Genomic DNA, 19,780 nt, shown 5'->3' with positions numbered 1-19,780 from the left:
GGGACAAGCGGTTCTGAAGGTGTGTGTGTGTGTGAAATATAACTCGTTGAGGAACTATAGTCAAACAGAATTTGAATTTGGTTTATGCACAATTGTATGAGCCCAAATATAAATTCACACATCTCAGCACTTACAAAATTAATAAGATTCAGCAGGAAACAAACTGGACACAATGTGTTGTTAAGGGTCTCAAACCAGAATTGGGGGGCAGAATGTTGTGTGGAGTTTGCATGTTCTCCCCGTGTTCATGTTGGTTTCTCACAGTGCAGAAACATTTAAGGTGAACTGGAAACACTAAATTGCCCTTTGTGTATGGAAATATGTGTGTGTAAATATCCTGCAAAGGACTGGTGTCCTGCCCAGGGTGTCCCCTTTCCCAGACACTGTAATTCTGTGGTAGGCTTTGGACCACCATGACTGTTTACTGAATAAGCAGTTAATAATAACGAATGACTTAGAATTAAATGCTTATTTCTGTTTCCTTTGCACAGAAACGTCACCTAAATAAATCTGAACAATATAATTACACTAATTCTGAATGTAGAAATTATACATTTACCTAACATAGTGTCAGGGAAATACAAGACAATCTTTATTATATACTTTATAATAAATTTTTTACATACATTTTATTTTCCTCCAGATGCTCCAGTTTTCTCCTGCAGTCCAAAGACATGCAGTTCAGGTACAATGGCAGCTTTAAATTTTGAGTGTGTGTGTGTGTGTGTGTGTCCTGGGATGGAAGCCCAAAGCTTCCAAGATGGACTCTGGACCACCATGACCCTGCTCATGACATGGTGCTATCGAAAATGGATGAATGTATTTAATGCATTTTTGTACGGTGAATGTGTGGAAGTGAAAATATTGTGCATTTTAGTGATTCATCTATAGAATAGAATATGAATATATACATGAATATGAAGTTTAAGTTTTCATTTTATGACTCTGACAATACTTGTGCGTGTGTGTTTTCCTTTCCCAATGTAAACAGGAACACTGAGGAGTCCCAGTAAATGTAAAAAACAGGACAGAGGGGCTCAGTGAATGTGGAGGTGAACCTGTAGAGGAAGCTCAGTTCACCAGGAAAGACACTGTAGAAGGACAGAGTGCCGGACACCCAGTCCAGATACACTCCTACTCTGCGGGAGGATTGCGGTACAGTCACAGGAGTCTCTTTGTCATTGTGTCGGACAGAGTAACTGTCACGAGTGCAGTACAGACACCAGGACTTGTCATTGTATCCAATCCCACAGTCAACACCGTTTCCTTTCCTCCCGATTCCTCCATAAGTCACTCCTATTACAGCTCCACATCCATTCCACTGAACCTCCCAGTAACAGCGACCAGACAGACTCTCTGCACACAGAACTTGGGGCCTGTTGACAAATCTGTCTGGGTGATCAGGATACGGTTGTTTCTCACTCCTCCATGTCACCTTCTTGTTCTTGAGAGATAGATACAGGTGTGTGTTGGTTGTGTTCTGGTCCAGTGTGAGCTGACAGGAGTCTGCAGGTGAAACACACAGTTAAAAACACTGTAAAAACAGTTAAAAATCTCAGTACTGAAGGTTAAACATACAGAATTTCATCAGCGTCCTGTTCACATTTATACTTAAACTACTTAGTAAGTAAAGAAAACTATATTACGTTCACTTTGTTTATGTAGTAACTGTGAGGAACTGTGAACATTAGTAAATGGCACTAAATTTGTAACTGTTCAGTTCGAACACACTTACATTTTAGGGGCCCTGGTCTGATCCTGCACTTTCCACCATGGTCCACACTGTAGGAGAAGCAGAAGGACACACAGTGACTGAGGGACACACACAGCCTGTCTGTGGAGTGTGTGTGGAAACTCAGAGCCCTGTGACATGTATGTGGGTTAGCAGTCATGAGATACACACACACACACACACACACACACACACACACACACACAGTACTTACTTCAGTGTCTCAAGTTTACAGGTGGGATCCTGCTGTAGATCAAAGAGCAGCTTCACTCCTGAGTCCCCTGGGTGATTGTAGCTTAAATCCAGCTCTCTCAGGTGTGAAGAGGGGTTTGAATGCAGAGCTGAAGCCAGAGAAGTACAACCTCTCTCTGTGACACAACAGCCAGACAGTCTGTAGAGAGACATAAAAAAACTAAAGCACTATTTTCTCATTAAATAACTGGAAATTATTGTGACAAATATCATACAGTACTCAATGCTGACAGTATAAAATTGTTACATTCATACAACACTATTTCTAGTTTATAGTGTTGTTCCCTGGGGTGCGGTGGTGCAGTGGGTTGGACCACAGTCCTGCTCTCTGGTGGGTCTGGGGTTCGAGTCCCGCTTGGGGTGCCTTGCGGTGGACTGGTGTCCCGTCCTGGGTGTGTCCCCTCCCTCTCCGGCCTTACGCCCTGTGTTGCCGGGTTGGGCTCCGGTTCCCTGTGACCCCGTATGGGACTAGCGGTTCTGAAAATGTGTGTGTGTGTGTGTGTGTGTGTGTGTGTGTGTGTGTGTGTGTGTGTGTGTGTGTGTGTGTGTGTGTGTGTAGTGTTGTTCCCCAGTAGTACTGACCTCAGTGTGTCCAGTTTACAGTGTTGGTATCCCAGTCCAGCAGAGAGCAGTTCCACTCCTGAATCCTGCAGATCATTGTTACTCAGATCTAACACTCTCAGGTTTGACTCTGATCTCAGAGTTGAGGCCAAAGCTTCACAACATCTTTCAGTTAGAGAACAATTGTTGAGCCTGGGAAGGAAAACATTATGAATGAGGCATCAAATAAAAAGATGCTGAATCAGATAGAGATCTTTAATAGCACGTTATACACATGTCCAGTAAGAGAAACAGGTCTTCAGATTGACCAAGTCTTGGTGATGGAGCAGTGATGAGGTTGGTCAATGAAAGAAATATAAAGATATAATAACTGACAATGAACAGCGAAACAAAGTCTCCGATAAAACAACCTCGCATGGTGTTTCACAGAACGCGGTTAGATGTTTGAACTCAGTCTGTTGAGAGTTTGCACTTTTCCCTCATGTTCGCAAGGGATTCCTCCTTAAGAAAACATTATGCGTGCACTGAGCGTGTGTCCAAATGTTTCCACATTCTTTGCACTTTTTTTGTCATTTTTTTCAAAAGAGTGAATCAGTGCTAATAGGACAGTAAGTAGAGATGCTGACCAAACATGTGCCCACACTAACTGTTCAGCTGACCACCAGGCATGCTGTCGTGTGTGTGTGTGTGTGTGTGTGTGTGTGTGTGTGTGTGTGTGTGTGTGTGTGTGTGTATACATGCCTCATCCATGAGTATAAAGGAGCCTTTGCAGGATGAAATAGGCTATTTTTGCCACTGACAGTCACTGATGTCTGTGTTCCCATCTGTACCTGTTCATGACTGAAATGTGCTGCCCAGTCAGACACTATGAGCCTCATGTGTTCAGACTGTGCTGACTGAAGTAGAAAATGCTAAGGGATCATTTTACTAGAATACACTATATGGTTGACATTATATTGTAAGTATTATCAGCATTTTCTTTAAACAGAAATACAACAGGACTTACAGAGCAGTTTTGGAGACCTGGATCACTGGTAGCATCCTCTGAAGACCTTCATCACGTAAGGTGCAGTTTTTCAGGTCCAACTCATCCATTTCCTCTGCTGACATCATCAAGACAAAGGCCAGAGCTGACCACTGTGCAGGACTACTTTCCTTTTCTGAAAGATTTCCTGTTTTCAGGTAGTCCTGGACTTGTTTCACCAGAGAATTGCAATTCAGTTCATTCAGACAATGAAAGAGATAAATGGCCTTCTCTGCAGGTACACTCTCACTCATCTTCTGATTAATGTAATGTACTATGTCTCTCTTAATAAACTGCCATCTTTCCTGTGGGTCCAGCCCTTTTAATAGCTTTTGATTATATTCCATTGAAAGGCCAAGAAGGAAGCGGAGGTAGAGGTCTAAGTGTCCATTCTTGCTCTCTAAAGCTTGATCCACTGTTTTCTTTAGCAGGTTGGGGTCAGTATTTGACAGAAACTGATTTAAAGCAGCAAGATACTCCTGAACACTGAGATGTACAAAGCAGAAAACCTTCCCCTCATACAACCCGATCTCCTGTCTAAACATTTCTGTACACACTCCAGAATACACCGAAGCTTCATTGACATCAATGCCAAACTCTCTGAGATCTTCCTCATAAAATATGAGATTGCCTTTATCAAAGTTTTTGAAAGCCAACTTCCCCAGTTTCAGAACAAATTCTTTATCTAATTCTAAAGATTTCAGAGGCTCCATTTCTTGTTTTTCCAGATACTTCTCATTCTTCAGACTTATCTGAAAGATCAGGAAGTGTGTGTACATCTCAGTGAGAGTCTTGGGAATTTTTCCTTTGTGTTTCTCAACAAAGAGCCTCTCAAGAACAGTGGCTGAAATCCAACAGAAGACTGGAATGTGACACATGATGTAGAGGCTCCTTGATGACTTCAGATGTGCGATGATCCTTTTAGCCAGATTCTCATCACTGAATCTCTTCTTGAAGTACTCCTCCTTCTGAGGATCATTGAACCCTCGTATCTCTGTCATTCGATCGACACACTCTGGAGGGATCTGACTGCTGGCTGCTGGACGGGAAGTTATCCAGATGAGAGCAGAAGGAAACAGATTCCCCTTCATGAGGTTGGTCAACAACGCATCCTGTGAAGTTGTCTTTGTCACATCAGAACAGATCTCATTGTTCTTAAAATCTAAAGGAAGGCGACACTCATCCAGACCATCAAAGACAAACAAAATTTTGTAATTCAAAAGCTGAGTGATTCCAAACTCTTTGAGTTCTGGAAGAAAGTAATGAATCAGTTGTGTTAAACTGAATTCTTTATCCTTTATCAAATTGAGGTCCCGGAAAGGAAGAGGAAATATGAAATTAATGTCTTGATTTGCTTTTCCTTCTGCCCAGTCAAGAATAAATTTTTGCACAGTCACTGTTTTCCCAATTCCTGCAATCCCCTGTGTCAGCACGGTTCTTATATGTGTTACTTTTCCAAGTAAGGGTGTAAAAATTTCACTGTATTTGATTTTAGTTTCTAGTGTAGCTGGTTCCTTGAGTGCTTTCTCAATGTGTCTCACTTCATGTTCATCACTCATCCCACCAGAACCACCTTCAGTTATGTAGAGCTCTGTGTAAATGTCATTCAGAAGGGTTGGGTTTCCTTGTTTAGCTTGTCCGTCAAAAAGACACTCAAACTTCTTCTTCAGATGGGATTTCAATTTCTGCTGACATGTCATCAGGAGTTTATCTGAAATGAAAATGAGAGAACAATATTTATAATCTTTTTAATATGATTGCATGTAATTTTTTAAAGCTGTAAGTAAAATGAATTCCTCATGTTGCATTTAACAACAGTTTTACTTCGATGTCAGATAAAAATGGGTCACTTTCCCACTCACTATTGTTGAGAATATGCTGAGAAATTGAAAAAGTTTTAAATTGTTTAACCATACCTTTTCAGAATGAATAGACAGAGCCTTTGTAACCTGAAACCTTTATATGTACAGCTTTTAAAAAGTAAGACCTTCACCACTTTTCTTTCTATCTATCTATCTATCTATCTATCTAGTGTAACAGAAAATGTGAAAGTGATTATGACATGGATGAAGAAGTTCTATAAGGATCTCCAGGTGGAGCCATGTGTACCCTGTCTCCACCCTGCTTTATCACTGGTCATGCTAGAAATAACCTTTTCTTGTGTCACACTGCTAGTGTTGTATTAGTATATTTATCTCCATGCAGTTGCACATCAACAAGCACACCCAATCACACACACACACACACACACACACAGACACACACACTGGCTGAAGCTGCTTCTCCCAAGTGGGGTCGTGGCGAACTGGAGCCTAACCCGGCAGCACAGGGCATGCGACTGGAAGGGGAGGGGACACACCCAGGATGGGACGCCAGTCCGTCACAAGGCACCCCAAGCAAGAGTCGAAACCCCGACTCTCCAGAGAGCAGGACCTGGACAAACCTGCTGCGCCACCACATCCCCCCACCACCCAATCAAACTCATTATTTACAGTATAAATCTTGTATTTTTATTGCCTTAGTTTCGATTTTAAAACTCACTTGGTTTTGCTCTCTTTCTCATTCTGACCAATATGTATTTCAGAATATGGGCTTCAGATTCCTTCACATTCTGAGATGCGCTTTATTGATGTTTAGCATTTCTGAGATATTAAATAAATAAAATAAATCAAAATAAATAAAAAAAATAATTTTTTTATGCCCTGAATTTGAGCGCCTTTGAGTGAATTTCTGACCCACCTTCAGAACATGGCATTGACCAGTCACTCTTCATAAATTCGCAGCTGGGTGCAGGTGACATCGATCTCTTCTGCTGGATACTGTGGACAGAAAGACCCTTCAATCACTTGTATCCCCTAAGCTTCAGTTGAAATTCAAAGTTAACCTGCTAAATGCTGATATAATAAATATAACATCGAAACAAACATCATACTAAATACACTCAAGAGGCTTGAGGGATTGCAGGGGATAAATTGGGGAATTAACTTATTTCTCTTTGTTATGTTCAATCTTCCACGTCTTGTTATTTTTCTCAGCACACACATCTCGTGTCTGAAGGGGCTTTAGTAAAAAGAACTTTTACCTTTGACTCACAGAATTCTGTCCATCATTAAACATGATAAGTTTATCCTTAGACATGTTTCTCTTCATGGATTCACAGTTGAGTAAAGGTGACACTGATCTCTTCTGCAGGATACTGTGTGCAGAAAGACCCTTCAATCACTCATATCCCCCCAGTTTCAGTTGAAATCCACAGCTAACCTGTTAACTGTTGATTTAATAGTATTGGAACAAACATCATATTAAATACACTCAAGAAGCTTGAGGGATTGCATTGGATAAATAGAGGAATTAAATCATCTCTCCTTGTTATTTTAACCTTCCACATCTTGAAATTTTCCAACACACACATCTTGCGTTCTAACGGAGTACAGCACTTTAATTCTGCTGTGCCCGCAAAGCCTCCAAATTGATGGCGACCCCACACACCCCTCCCACAACCTCTTCAGCCTCCTGCCGTCTGGGAAGAGATACAGGAGCGTAATATACGTTGTCCTCTGTGTCACACAGTGGTCCAGGATAAATACTATTTCCCTCCTATGTATGTTCTAAACATATTGTGGAAATGACAATAAAGTTGACTGTGACTTTAACTAAAGAGCATTAGTTAAACAGAAGTTTTACCTTTGACCCTCTGAAATCTGTCCATCTTCAAAATTGATTGGTTTGTTCATTGACCGGTCACTCTTCATGGACGTGCAGCTGGGTACAGGTGACACTGATCTCTCCTGCTGAATGCTGCGAACAGAAAGGCAAAAAGACCCTTCAGTGACCCTCATCCACAGCACATAGTGAGAGATCTTCATAACTTTATCCTCTCAGCAGACCAGACAAACCTTCACATTAAATGTCCTACTGAATCTTTGTCTTGTATCTCTAATAGATGAAGTAAATAACACATGGAAACAAAGATTTACACAGGTACCCCTCAAGAGCACCTTGAATTCGTAGCAATGGGGCACTAAAAGACTGTTAATTACAATCCTCCGTTTGTGAACAGTTGAGTCCAAAAGTCTCTTTCTACCTTAAATCATAACTCTAAATTTACTTAATTTACTAATTTACTTAAATTAAATCCTATTGTCAATAAAAGCTTAACAGTACAGATGTCCCTCAATTTCTTTACCTTTTAAAACTCTTTTCTGAGGCAGGGATCCCCTCCTTACAATCCCTAGAGGGACTCATTTCTGAAGCTCTGCGATTCATTTCAGGACTTTGGACAAGAGCTGATGAGGTGAGTCCAGGGTCTTTGTAGTAGAATAAAGAAATCAGCAAAATGTGTTAGAAAACTCTGGTTGTCACTATGATACATCACCGTAACTAAACACACATAAAATTAACAATTCAATGACACACAGCCACAACCAAAGACCATGTCAACACTGCAAGTAATATGTTATAGCATTTATATATTTTTAGAACTTTACCTTTAGTTTATATTTGTAGTTATTCTTACCTTGAATAACAATTTGCCCTCACTGCTGTCGCTGCAGTTATTTGCTACCTTCTTACCACATAAATCAACATGGAATGTGATCTTCTTTCGCTTTTGGTTTGTACTCCACCTACTTTTTATCAGTACACAGCAAATGCTTGACCGATAAATATATTTGGCTATCTAGTAAAAACATATTTTGGGAAAAAATTCTGCTGGAAGTTGTAATTCTTGTGGGCTAAAAAATGTTAGTTGTAGTAGTTTAGCTGTTATTCTTTTCATTATATCTAAGCCATAAGTTTTTTGGAATTATGACTGATGTGATGAATTTCATTTAATAAAATAAGTTTCAATTACTGAAAATTGAAAATAAAAAGAAACAATATTTTTTTACTTATTTATTTTAGGGATGGTATAAATATCATGTTCGAAAAGACTGAACTCTGCAGTCAGATAAATTAAAATGGAAATTTTCAGAGAAGAAAAAAGAACCAGTTACCCAGAATATAAGTGAACTTAAAAACAACACTCAAGTAGGTCTCTTTGGTTTGACAATGGAAATCTCTCAAAAACTCTAAAGATTCTCTTCGTCTTAACTTTCCCAGAAAACTTCTCCTGGAAACCCGCCCTCCCCGAAATCCATTCTCTGTGTAAAGTCCAGCTGCCACACTGCTCCATCTCAGAAAGTGCCACAGGCCTGTGTTTTCCATAACTCTCAGCTCCATCCATCCAGTGTGGCAGCAGCTTCAGCAGAAGCTCCTCCCCGATCAACCTGCATGGAGAATCCTCCTAAGGAGCCTGGGAACCATTAGGATCAGGAACATCAATGGGAACAAGTTCAGGCAACATGGCACTCTTGAGAGCTAAGGCTTCTGACACAGTCCTCCTGGTACAACACGAGGTGCTGAGAGTGCCTCCAGAACTCTGCTTTTCAGTGACAGGATCCCCCTCAAGGACCAAGACTGGTGGCAGCCTCCTTGTGAGCAGAATTTGGCTCTGGGGTGTCTTCATGTAATGTGGCAGCTGATTCCCTGTGGTCCAGAGACTATTCCAGAAGCACAGGGCGTGAGGCAGAGCAGACAATAGACAACATACCAGTCCAACGTTGGGAATTCACACAAATTCACTCATGCTAAGGATAACAAAAGCCATCTATTAAACTGAAATAGACCTTTGGAGTGTGGGAGGAAACCAGATCACTTGGTGGTAATCAACCCAAACACAGGGAAAACATACAAAGTCTAGACATCCAGTAGAATAGAGCAGCATAGAATAGAATAGGAAAGGAAAGGAAAGGAAAGGAAAGGAAAGGAAAGGAAAGACTGTATTCATTACCCACATTACTGCATTATGGCATCAGGTTCTGGTCTTGAACTCAAGCATTCAACTCCAGAATTATTGGCACCCATCATGAAAATGAGCAAAAATTAATATATAAATGAGAAACAAATGTAATAGGTGATATTCCAGGCTTCACCATATGTAAAGCCATATACTTTTACTTTAGCAAACTCCTTTTCTGTTTCAAACTTGATTTATGAATGAGCTTTGATTACGTGGTGGAGATGTGGTCTTTTTGGCATGAAAACCTCTCTTAAGATGGTTACCCAGAAGGAGTTTGGGAATTCCTACAGCTGCCGATACTCTGTTGCTCTTTGGCAGAATCAAAGTATTTGGTGCGGTGGCGCAGTGGGTTGGACCGCAGTCCTGCTCTCTGGTGGGTCTGGGGTTCAAGTCCCGCTTGGGGTGCCTTGCGGCGGACTGGCGTCCCGTCCTGGGTGTGTCCCCTTCCCCCTCCGGCCTTACGCCCTGTGTTGCCGGGTAGGCTCCGGTTCCCCGTGACCCCGTAAGGGACAAGCGGTTCTGAAAATGTGGCTGCAGGAGTTCTTGCATTCTTCCACATGCCCAAGGGTACAACTCAAACCGGAGCAACACTTGTGAGTAGCTTTGCAATGTAATTCAAGCTAAAAGTAGTAAACAGTATAAGAGGGACAGATCACTGCACAAACTGGAAATTGACACAGTATTAAAGATACAGATCTCATCTCAAAAGCTTTGTTCTTCACTGTTCAAATAAGAAGACTTAAGAGAACTTCCATCTTCCTCCACTAGAGAGAACTATCATTTATGAGAAGTTTTTGCTGTATAAAACACACAAGTTTAGGCACCTCTCTGTTATAGAGAGTGAAGTTCCATCTCTGATTCTTGCCAGACTAAAATTAGTACATTTTTGCATCGCTTTCTTTATTGTTATAATAAAAACAAACAGAAAAGCAGAATAACACAAACTGTGCCTGTGCTTTCCTGCTGGAACAAATTGAATGAAGACCATAGAAGATTTATTTCTTTATAGACATCAGTACAGTCAAATTTACACACAAGATATGTAAAAGCAAAGCAGTGAAGACATCAGGATGAACTTTATTTTCTTTCAGGGCAAAAAAGCATTTATTACTGTGTTTGCTGAAAAGCTAACTTCCCCTAAAGCTCCTGTCTCATCTTTTGAAAATGCAATACAATGCAAATTATGATTATGATTATGATTAATTAATCGATAATAATGAACACTACACACCTTTATTAACATTATCAGTAGAAAACAACTACAAAGTGAAAAGGACAACATCCCTAAATCATTCCCAGCTACCTGATACAGGCAGTCCCAGGATTATGAACAAGTTCCATTCCTCAGTCTGTCTTTAAGTCGAATTTTGATATATATCGGAACAGTTAGCTAAAGTTTGTGTCTAACGTCAGTTAGTGAAATGTCTGAATTGGTATATAGTATATCGTGTACCTTTCTATGCATAAAAATATTAAAGAAACACTTCTGGACACACTGAAGTATTAAATACTTCATGTAATAAAACTACAGTATATATAAAAGAGAGATAGATAGCGATAATAAAAATAAATGTTACTACTGTTATGATGAACAGAACATGGAGGATGTTGGACCCAAGTGCAGAATTGTTTATTCAGAATCAAAGGACTAGACGGGTTCTTGTGATCGGGGATGGGAGAATGGTTGGTCGATTGGCAAAGTGAAGAGATGTGAGGAGCTGAAATCATTGTTGAGGGACAAGGCGGGCAGTCGTTAGCAAAGAGACTTGGAATGGGACTGGGGAACAATGAGGGTCAGCACTTGGAAGAGCAAAGTGAGGTAGGTCTGAGAACGCAGGGGGGGTTGTGTCGAGTAACATTCCGCAACTGGGAAGTGGTTGAGAAGTGTATTTTATAGCCGAGTGCTCTCTCAGACAGAGAGAGTGTGTGTGTGTGTGTGTGTGTGTGTGTGTGTTGTGTGCAAAACATTGAAGAAATTTTAATGCTTCTTTTCCAGTGTTTGCTGGCGTTTCATCTTTTGCTTTATTATTTCCACTTTAGTTTCAATTGTCATCGTTTTCCTTTTTTTGGATGTATCACCATCACATTTACGCTTTGGTGCCATGGTTAGGAGGGTTAAAAACAACAAAATTAAAGACAAATACAGTAACACACGAGACGCTGTTAACAGCAATGTCGTTAAAAGAAGAAAAGAAAGAAGTCTTCGTCCTACCTCGGGCTAACGTGCCCTGCCCAGGAGCCAGCGATGAGCTGCTGTAGATGAGCAATGTTTTGATGCACGTCGCAAAGTAGCACCCGTTACAAACCACTGTATATACAGTAACTTGAATTTTTAATAGAACAACCTTAATTAAGAAGTTTTCATTTGATTGTTACTTAAGGGTGACAAAAAAATTAACTTCCGGCCAGCAAGGGGGTGGTTCGTAACTACGGGTTGTATATAAGTTGGATGTTCGTACCCCTGGAAACTGCCTTTACATGAATGTGTTAAACTTATTCATTTAAAGCAACTTACAATTGTAGATGCACTACATGAAACTTACATTTGAAAAATTCAGTGAATCTTAGAAACCATGTAAAAGAATATGGAAAAATAATGGAAATTAAAGCAGAACACAAAGACCATTTATTGGGATGAAACCCAAGAGGATGAATGATTCTTTGCATTGTTGAGTTTTACACAAATACCAGATGCACAGCACTGTTATTACACACTAATGAGAGTGTTTTCCTGTCATCTCACACAGAGACACTGATGACTGTGAGGAGCTTGACCAGAAAAGCCCAACCTTAAACCCAGGACAGAGGGGTTCAGTGAATGTGGAGGTGAACCTGTATAGAAGTGTTGGTTCACTAGAGGAGACACTGTGAAAGGACAAATGGCCAGCCGGCCAGTCCAGATACACTCCTACTGTGGGAGAGAGGAGCCCAGATATGATAGTTTCTTTCTTATTGTGTTTGACACAGTAATCCTCATCAGAACAGACCAAAACCCAGGACTTTCCATTGTATCCAAGCCAGCAGTCATCGGTCCTTGCTTTCCTCCTGATTCCTTTATAAGTCACTCCTATACGGACTTCAGCTCCAGTCCACCGAACCTCCCAGTAACAGCGACCAGACAGACCCTCTGTACACAGAATTTGTCTCAATCTGGCAAATCTCTCTGGATGATCAAAATACGACTGACTCTCATCCGTCCGTGTCACCTTCCTGTTGTCCTCAGACAGGTACGGTTCTCTGTGGGGTGCGTTGTGGTCCAATGTGAGCTGACAGGAATCTGCAGGAAAAATAGTTTTAAAAGTAAAATTAAGTACTGTTTTAAAAAGAATTCTATGATAAAGTTTAATCACCTTTTAGTTAATGTGAGCAATGAATTTATGAATTTCAGTTCAGTTGTAGTGGAATGTAACAAATTAACTGCTTAGCGTCACGTCCATGCCTGCACTTGACACCAATCAAGCACCTGACACCAGTCTAGCACCTGACTGACCACTCTCCTTTAAAAGACACTCCTGAGCTCCCATACACTTGCAGAATCTCATTTGAGACAAATGCCTTCCTTCGCGATGTCCTGCTCTCCCACAACCCTTGTTTCCTGTCTTTGTTCTCCGGTTATTGACCCTTCGCCTGTCCCCTGATCACGTCCATGGATCCTCGCTCTAACTCTGACCACCAGTTGACCGACCCTTCGACTGTCCCCGACATCGAGAACTCGCCTGATCCCTTGAGTCCGGACGAACGATCCTGCGCTTGGGTCAAGCCGTCCCAGATTCCTCGGTTCTGTGTGACACTTAGAATCAAGCATCTGCATCTCAGTCTGTTTTTCTGTTAATGTAATGCACACATTGTATTTTCTAGACAGAAATGCAACTGCTAAATTAATAAATGTAAATGTATAAACTGCAGGAACATGAAACTATTGAAATTGTCTTCGTCTTTGTAGCGTAATTTCAGTTACCATTAAATTTCCTTTTTTCTTGAGTTCAATATGTAGAAATATTTTATTGTTCCAATATACAGGGTACACCTCATACGCCACAGCTTCGTAACATTTACTTTCACATGTATTTATTTTGCCAACCCTTTTTTCTAAAGCGACGTACATCTCATAAAAAATACAATGTGTACATTGCATTAACAGAAAGAGAGACTTAGAGGCAGACATGTTATTCTTAAGTACAGTTAGTTTGTTACTTTCCACAATATGAATCAATGTTCATCACATGAGTAGCTGCATAAAATTTTATCTGAATATCTACAATTCCTACATATACATATATAATGTAATGTCCCACGTTACCAAGAGTTTGAATGGGAAACGGGTCTACTGTAAATAGCGGGATTCTGGGTAAACTGTAAATAAAGTGTTCCACCACTGGGGAGAATTCTGGGGAGTGTGAAGGGGTGGCTGTGGAAAAAAAAAGGCTGGGGGTACTAAGCAAGCTGGTAAAGTTGGCTTGAGGCGCAGGTCCTCGAGGAAACGGGTCCTCGGACTGAGAGCATTATTTCCCTGTGTGGTGATGTTCAAATAAATGTTCAAAATGACTGCTGCCTGCACATCCTTCTTTGCCCCTTCCAAAACCAGAGTGCCGCGTGGCACATTGGTTTTAGGGTAGGATGGGGCAGGATGATGAGAGGCTGGATTCGGGAGCTGTAGAACACCAAAGATGGAAAAGACGAAAATCGGCGCCATCGGGAAAAGCCAGTGGGACAACGGAACAGGGTCCGGAGGAAGAAGAGACTGTGGCAGTTGAGGTGGAGGAACTTTGAAAGAGCACGGGTGTCCAGGGAGACCCCAGGGAAGCGTATGCCATGGCAAAAACGGAGGAGAAGAGCTCTGAGGTGCCACTGTAGAGGGACGAGTAGGTTGAGTGGGGTCTCCCAGTGCTCAGGGAAAACGTGGCTGAAGGAGGTGGCGAACCGCCGCCGAGCACTGATGCTGGGGAAAGTTGCCAAGTGGAGAGCAACACTTTCCTGAGGAGGTCGGATGACATGCTGGATGGTGTAGAACAGTGTACCTCCATGAACAGGCAAGGCATCGTGCCCGAGGTGAGTGAACCCTCAAACTCAATTTTGCTCACATGTGAAGATATCGCCCCTTTTAGAGAAAGCACCCAGCCTCCTGCAGCCCCAACGACCTTTCTAAAAAAATGGGTGACGTGGCAGCGCAAATGCCACAAAAGCAGGAGGGCTGCGCAACAAGAGGCAGCCGGATTCACGAGCATCGCGATGGATTCGGCGTGCAGCATGGCGGTGGAGGTGTGAGCGTCAAGCAGGGCGGTCTGCCTGGGTCCTCCGCCGAGGGGTGGCCAAGCGACGAGAGGTGCGGCAAGACAGCCAGGAAAGCAAGAGGGGTGTTCACAACCGACAGCGGAATTGAGGCAGCATGGAGAGGCTGCGGAGAGTAGACCCTGTGTTCCTGCAAAAGCCAGCTAGCTGTGGGGAGCACAAAGTGGTCGGCACAAACCACAGGGGTGCCACTAAGCCTGGTACATGCCACGTCCATGTGAAAGAACTGTGCTGGGACGGAGGCAGACAAGAGATGAGGGTGGCCACCTCGGCCCCCAGCACGCTGCCAGGGCAGGTTATTTCGACTGTCCCTGCCTCAACAACCAGTGCTGAGCATCCAGGACCTGCACTCCCAACCGGGGGCATGTGAGAGACAGCGCCGGACAGACAGGTGAAGAGTCGAGCGATCGGCACTCAGAGTGGGAGTGAGGATCCATGGACGTAGTCAGGAGACAAGGCGAATGGTCAGAAACTGGGGAACGAGGAACAGAAGCTAGGGATGAAGAAGAGCGGGACATAGGCGCAAACGGGGCGGCTGTTTCAGTGACATTCTGCAAGTGCAAAGGGGGTGAGGAGGGTCTTTTAAAGGTAAGTGCTCTGATTACCATCAGGTGCTTGATCGGTGTCAGGTACTGTCGACTGCGGTGCGGGTGTGGACATGACAGTGGGGGGGGCAGCTTCAGGGAGCTGTCATTCACCCCCCCCTGACAGCATGAGGTCACCTTGTAGAGCTTGATTGTTATGGGTAAAAATGACCTCTGGTAGCTACTTGGAGCACCACAACTTGACCAACCTGTTGTTGAAAGTTCTTCTATGTTTATTGAAGGTGGTGCACAGAGACTGTAAATCATTCTCCTTGATGGACTGGAGTTTATTCGATGTCCATTTACATTTACATTTATTCATTTGGAAGATGCTTTTCTCCAAAGCAACTTACATCTCATAGAAAATACAATGTGTTCATTACATTAGCAGAAAGAGAGACTTAGATGCAGATGTGTGATTCTTAAGTAAAGCCAGTTTGTTTCTTTCCACCATATGAGCCAAAGTTTATTACATAAGAAGCTGCGTAAAACTCGATCCAAATATACATGATTCCTAATCAGAGTCCTATTATGACTGTCACAGTCCTAATGTGATTCCTAATCAAATTAGATTCCTAATCACACTAGTAAAACCATTTACTAGTTCTTCACCTGAGATACATCTTTAGACTGTGTAAAAAAACTGGAGCACCCAAAGGAAACCCACCTGAACAAGAAACAACACTGACTTAGCTGAATCCACATCTGAACCTCCAGATCTGGAAGCTCTGAAACACCAGCACTCCCTGTGTTACTATGCTGCTCTGTACTCACACCAGAAACAATATGTTTGCTGTCAAACAATTTTATTCCACTTATTTTTTGATTGAAACACATTTACTAATAGCAGTAAGCAAAATAAGAAGTAAGATGTCCAAATGTGCAGCAAAGTGAGTGTGTGGTGGTCGCTTTTCAGTACAAACACACTTACATTTGAGGAGCCCTGGTTTGATCCTGCACTCTCCACCATGGTCCACACTGTAGGAGAAGCAAAAGGACACACAGTGACTGAGAAGCACACACAGCCTGTCTGTGAAATGTATGTGGAAACTCAGAGTTCTGTGACATGTATGAGGGTTAGCAGTAATTTCGATATACTTATTTTGCTGATGCTTTGGAGAAAAGCAATTTAAAATTATTTATCCATTGAAACAGCTGGGTCATTTTACTGGAACAGTTCAGTGTTGATAGGACAGCTGGAGATGTACATCAAACCAGCAAAATTTGGATTTATCTTTCCTAACCACTATGCTACCAGCTATCCCAAATAGTAATCAATCAGATGGACAGACAGACACGCACAGAGTACTTACTCCAGTGTCTCCAGTTTACAGGTGGGATCCTGCTGTAGATCAGAGAGCAGCTTCATTCCTGAGTCCCCTGGATGATTGTAGCTCAGATCCAGCTCTCTCAGGTGTGAACAGGGGTTCGAACACAGAGCTGAAGCCAGAGAAGAACAGCCTCCCTCTGTGACACAACAGCCAGACAGTCTGTAGAGAGACAGGGACAATTAAAGCATTTTTTTCTCCCTAAAACTGGTTACAGATCATTCTGACAAATATCATTTCATCACACACACACACACACACACACACACACACACACACACACACACACACACACACACACACATTTTCAGAACCGCTCGTCCCATACGGGGTCGCGGGGAACTAGAGCCTACCCGGCAACACAGGGCATAGGGCCAGAGAGGGAGGGGACACACCCAGGACAGGACGCCAGTCCATCGCAAGGCACCCCAAGCGGGACACGAACCCCAGACCCACCGGAGAGCAGGACAGTGGTCCAACCCACTGCGCCGCCACACCCCCCCACGTCTGACAAATATCACACACACACACATTTTCAGAACCGCTTGTCCCATACGGGGTCGCGGGGAACCGGAGCCTAACCCGGCAGCGCAGGGCGTAGGGTCGGAGGGGGAGGGGACACACCCAGGACAGGACGCCAGTCCGTCACAAAGCACCCCAAGGGGGACTCGAACCCCAGACCCACTGGAGAGCAGGACAAATATCATATAGTATTAAATGCTAACATTATAAAATTGTTACACTCATGCAACACTGTTTCCAGTTTACGGCGTCTGTTCCCCAGTAGTACTGACCTCAGTGTGTCCAGTTTACACTGTTGGTTCCCCAGTCCAACAGAGAGCAGTTCCACTCCTGAATCCTGCAGGTCATTGTCACTCAAGTCCAGCTCTCTCAGGTGTGAGGAGTTTGATGTAAGAACTGAGGCCAGAGCTTCACAGCATTTCTCTGTCAGTCCACACAGGTTCAGCCTTAAACAGAGAGAATTACACCAGTAGAACCATTTAATATTGTGAGAAATAACTGGCTCTCGGGTCTCTTCTCTACCTTGACCTCTCTGTCCTCCCTGTTCTTCTGGTTTGTGTCAGACCTGTCAAGAATGTGAGTGCATGTTGGAGTTCTTGTTTTAACTTCTCTCTCTTTAAGTTAAAAGGGCCAACGGATGTGACTGGAGTATCATATATTCTCTCTCTATGTATAACCAATCACAGTGTTCTGTTGTTTAACATTACCTTTTGTGGTTTTGTCCCTAGACCCCGACTCACTTCTTAAACCAATGAAAACTTATTTCTTTGTTCTGCAAAATAGTACATAATCTATGTGAACGCGCAATAAACTTGAGGATTTGGAACGAAACACGTTGTTTGTTCTTGTGGCCTAATCCTCCCAGTGATCACTGGTCTCTGGTGTCTGGACAGCTCTGAGGTGGCAGAAGGCTGAGCTAGAAATTAAGATAATTTCTAATCTAACAAATATATCAGTGGGTTTTGACATGTAGATCTTTTAGATATTTGCAGCTTCAGGAAAATGGACCTTCATGCATGTAGAAGTGACTGCTTCTTCTTCACCCACCTCAGTGTCTCCAGTTTACAGGTGGGATCCTGCAGTGGATCAGAGAGCAGCTTCACTCCTGAGTCCCCTGAGTGATTGTAGCTCAGATCCAGCTCTCTCAGGTATGAGGGGTTTGAACGCAGAGCTGAAGCCAGAGAAATGCAGCCTCTCTCGGTGAGTCTACAGCCTGACAGTCTGTAGAGAGAAAGACAAACTATAACATTCACCAATTTCATTAACCTATAGCCTCACAGAGGAACCTGAATGAAACTAGAAATAAGATTATACAATTTTTACCTCATAACAATAAATGTGTAGTGCTGACAGGGTCTAAACTCTTCCCGTGTAGAACAGGGAGAGAGAAGTCTCTTCGGTTTGTATATGAGGGACACAAAATGTATTACATTTATTTAGCAGATGCATTTATCCAAAGCGACTTTCAGTGAACTCTGTGTAGTGTTACTATCAGCCCATACACCTTATTCACCATGGTAACTTACACTGCTAGATACACTATTTACAAGGGGTCACTCATCCATGCATCAGTAGAATACACTCACTCTGTCACTCACACACTATGGGTGAACCTGAACAGCATGTTTTTGGACTGTGGGAGGAAACCAGAGCAAACAGACACAGGGAGAACATGCAAACTCCACACATACTGAGCAGGGATCAAACCCACATCCTCTTGCACACCCCAGGCACTGTGAGACAGCAGCGTTACTCTCTATGCCAGCGTGCCACACATATTGTAGCACTTTAGCACTGCTTTATTGTGTGGGCGACGTCATGTTAGTTGTTTTTTTATTATGCACCAGAAAGAGGGAAAACAAAAGAAGCACCTTCCACCACAACGGGCAAATCCTATAACATGGGGACAGTAAGAAGGAATAGTCAGAGTGGATAAATAGAGCCTTACTGTCTGTCAAGCTAACAACCCTTCAGCCTGCTTCCAAAGAGTAAATTATCAGTCACCCCAGAGTCATATAGTCCTCCTTCATGGTAGAACATCTATTTCCATTATTCAGCAATCCTCAACTATTTACACTGCACTACCTGCCCCTGTACCTGCTTCTGTGAAGGAACCTCAGGTAGTGTGAAATGTTGCAAATTACGAAGGAAAGACACAGTGGTTGACTCTGGGTTACTTTACTGACTGCCAACTGATATAAATGACATATATAGCATCTACCCATTTTCAATAAGCATTTGTCCTGATCAGAGTCACAGTAGTAGTCCATTCCAGAATTACTGGGTAAAAGGGTCAGGTGGCATACACCCTGGAGGTGATGCAAGTCCATCTCAGAAGACACAGATAATTTATCCATATTTTTATGCAGCTTTACAGCATTTGAATGTGAAGTGTCAGTACTGACCTCAGCGTGTCCAGTTTACAGCGTTGGTTCCCGAATCCAGCAGAGAGCAGTTCCACTCCTGAGTCCCGCAGGTCATTGTTGCTCAGATCTAACACTCTCAGGTTTGACTCTGAGCTCAGAGTTGAGGCCAACGCTTTACAGCATCTTTCAGTAAGAGAACAACTGATCAACCTGGGAAGAAAAATATTATGAATGGGTCTGCCTGTTAATGTGATCACAGTGATTACTTATGATTATTTGCATC

General features: G+C 42.7%; 3 protein-coding genes and 1 long non-coding RNA gene across 4 annotated transcripts in view; 1 reads left to right on the top strand and 3 right to left on the bottom strand.

Annotated features, from left to right (window-relative positions):
* LOC108922356 (tumor necrosis factor receptor superfamily member 5-like) overlaps positions 1–19,780 on the top strand; it is a 533,457-nt gene that overhangs the window by 151,004 nt on the left and 362,673 nt on the right. The window lies entirely within an intron of this gene.
* Positions 1–19,780, bottom strand: part of LOC114909298 (NACHT, LRR and PYD domains-containing protein 12-like) — a 454,333-nt gene that overhangs the window by 322,563 nt on the left and 111,990 nt on the right. Inside the window, exons 10-11 of the mRNA XM_029247567.1 lie at positions 18,179–18,352; positions 17,404–17,577 (exon numbers count right to left, since the gene is read on the bottom strand). Coding sequence (XP_029103400.1) covers positions 17,404–17,577; positions 18,179–18,352 — 348 coding nt within the window. The remainder of the gene's footprint in view (positions 1–17,403; positions 17,578–18,178; positions 18,353–19,780) is intronic.
* On the bottom strand, positions 733–7,301 carry LOC108931063 (protein NLRC3-like). Its single transcript, XM_029247602.1, has 8 exons — positions 7,254–7,301; positions 6,652–6,765; positions 6,309–6,388; positions 3,552–5,280; positions 2,567–2,737; positions 1,947–2,123; positions 1,736–1,782; positions 733–1,506 (listed from the first exon to the last, which is right to left on the bottom strand). The coding sequence occupies exons 2-8, from the start codon at positions 6,717–6,719 to the stop codon at positions 938–940; spliced, it is 2,841 nt and encodes a 946-aa protein (XP_029103435.1). The 5' UTR covers positions 6,720–6,765; positions 7,254–7,301; the 3' UTR covers positions 733–937.
* Positions 7,308–8,161, bottom strand: LOC114909325 (uncharacterized). Its single transcript, XR_003797231.1, has 3 exons — positions 8,086–8,161; positions 7,756–7,876; positions 7,308–7,367 (listed from the first exon to the last, which is right to left on the bottom strand). It is a non-coding gene; the product is annotated as an uncharacterized LOC114909325 (long non-coding RNA).

This window comes from Scleropages formosus, chromosome 2, assembly GCF_900964775.1.
Source record: "Scleropages formosus chromosome 2, fSclFor1.1, whole genome shotgun sequence".
In the NCBI taxonomy this organism is placed as follows: domain Eukaryota; kingdom Metazoa; phylum Chordata; class Actinopteri; order Osteoglossiformes; family Osteoglossidae; genus Scleropages; species Scleropages formosus.
This window is presented reverse-complemented; position numbering and strand designations above follow the sequence as displayed.

What these genes read in the sequence shown, in the direction of transcription:
- LOC108931063 (XM_029247602.1), bottom strand. Translation starts at nt 6,719, where the DNA reads ATGAAGAGAAACATGTCTAAGGATAAACTTATCATGTTTAATGATGGA. An exon ending in GTCAATGCCATGTTCTGAAG is followed by an intron (nt 5,281 to 6,308) that starts GTGGGTCAGAAA and finishes TTTTCATTTCAG; the next exon opens with ATAAACTCCTGATGACATGT. An exon ending in CAGGTCTCCAAAACTGCTCT is followed by an intron (nt 2,738 to 3,551) that starts GTAAGTCCTGTT and finishes TTTCCTTCCCAG; the next exon opens with GCTCAACAATTGTTCTCTAA.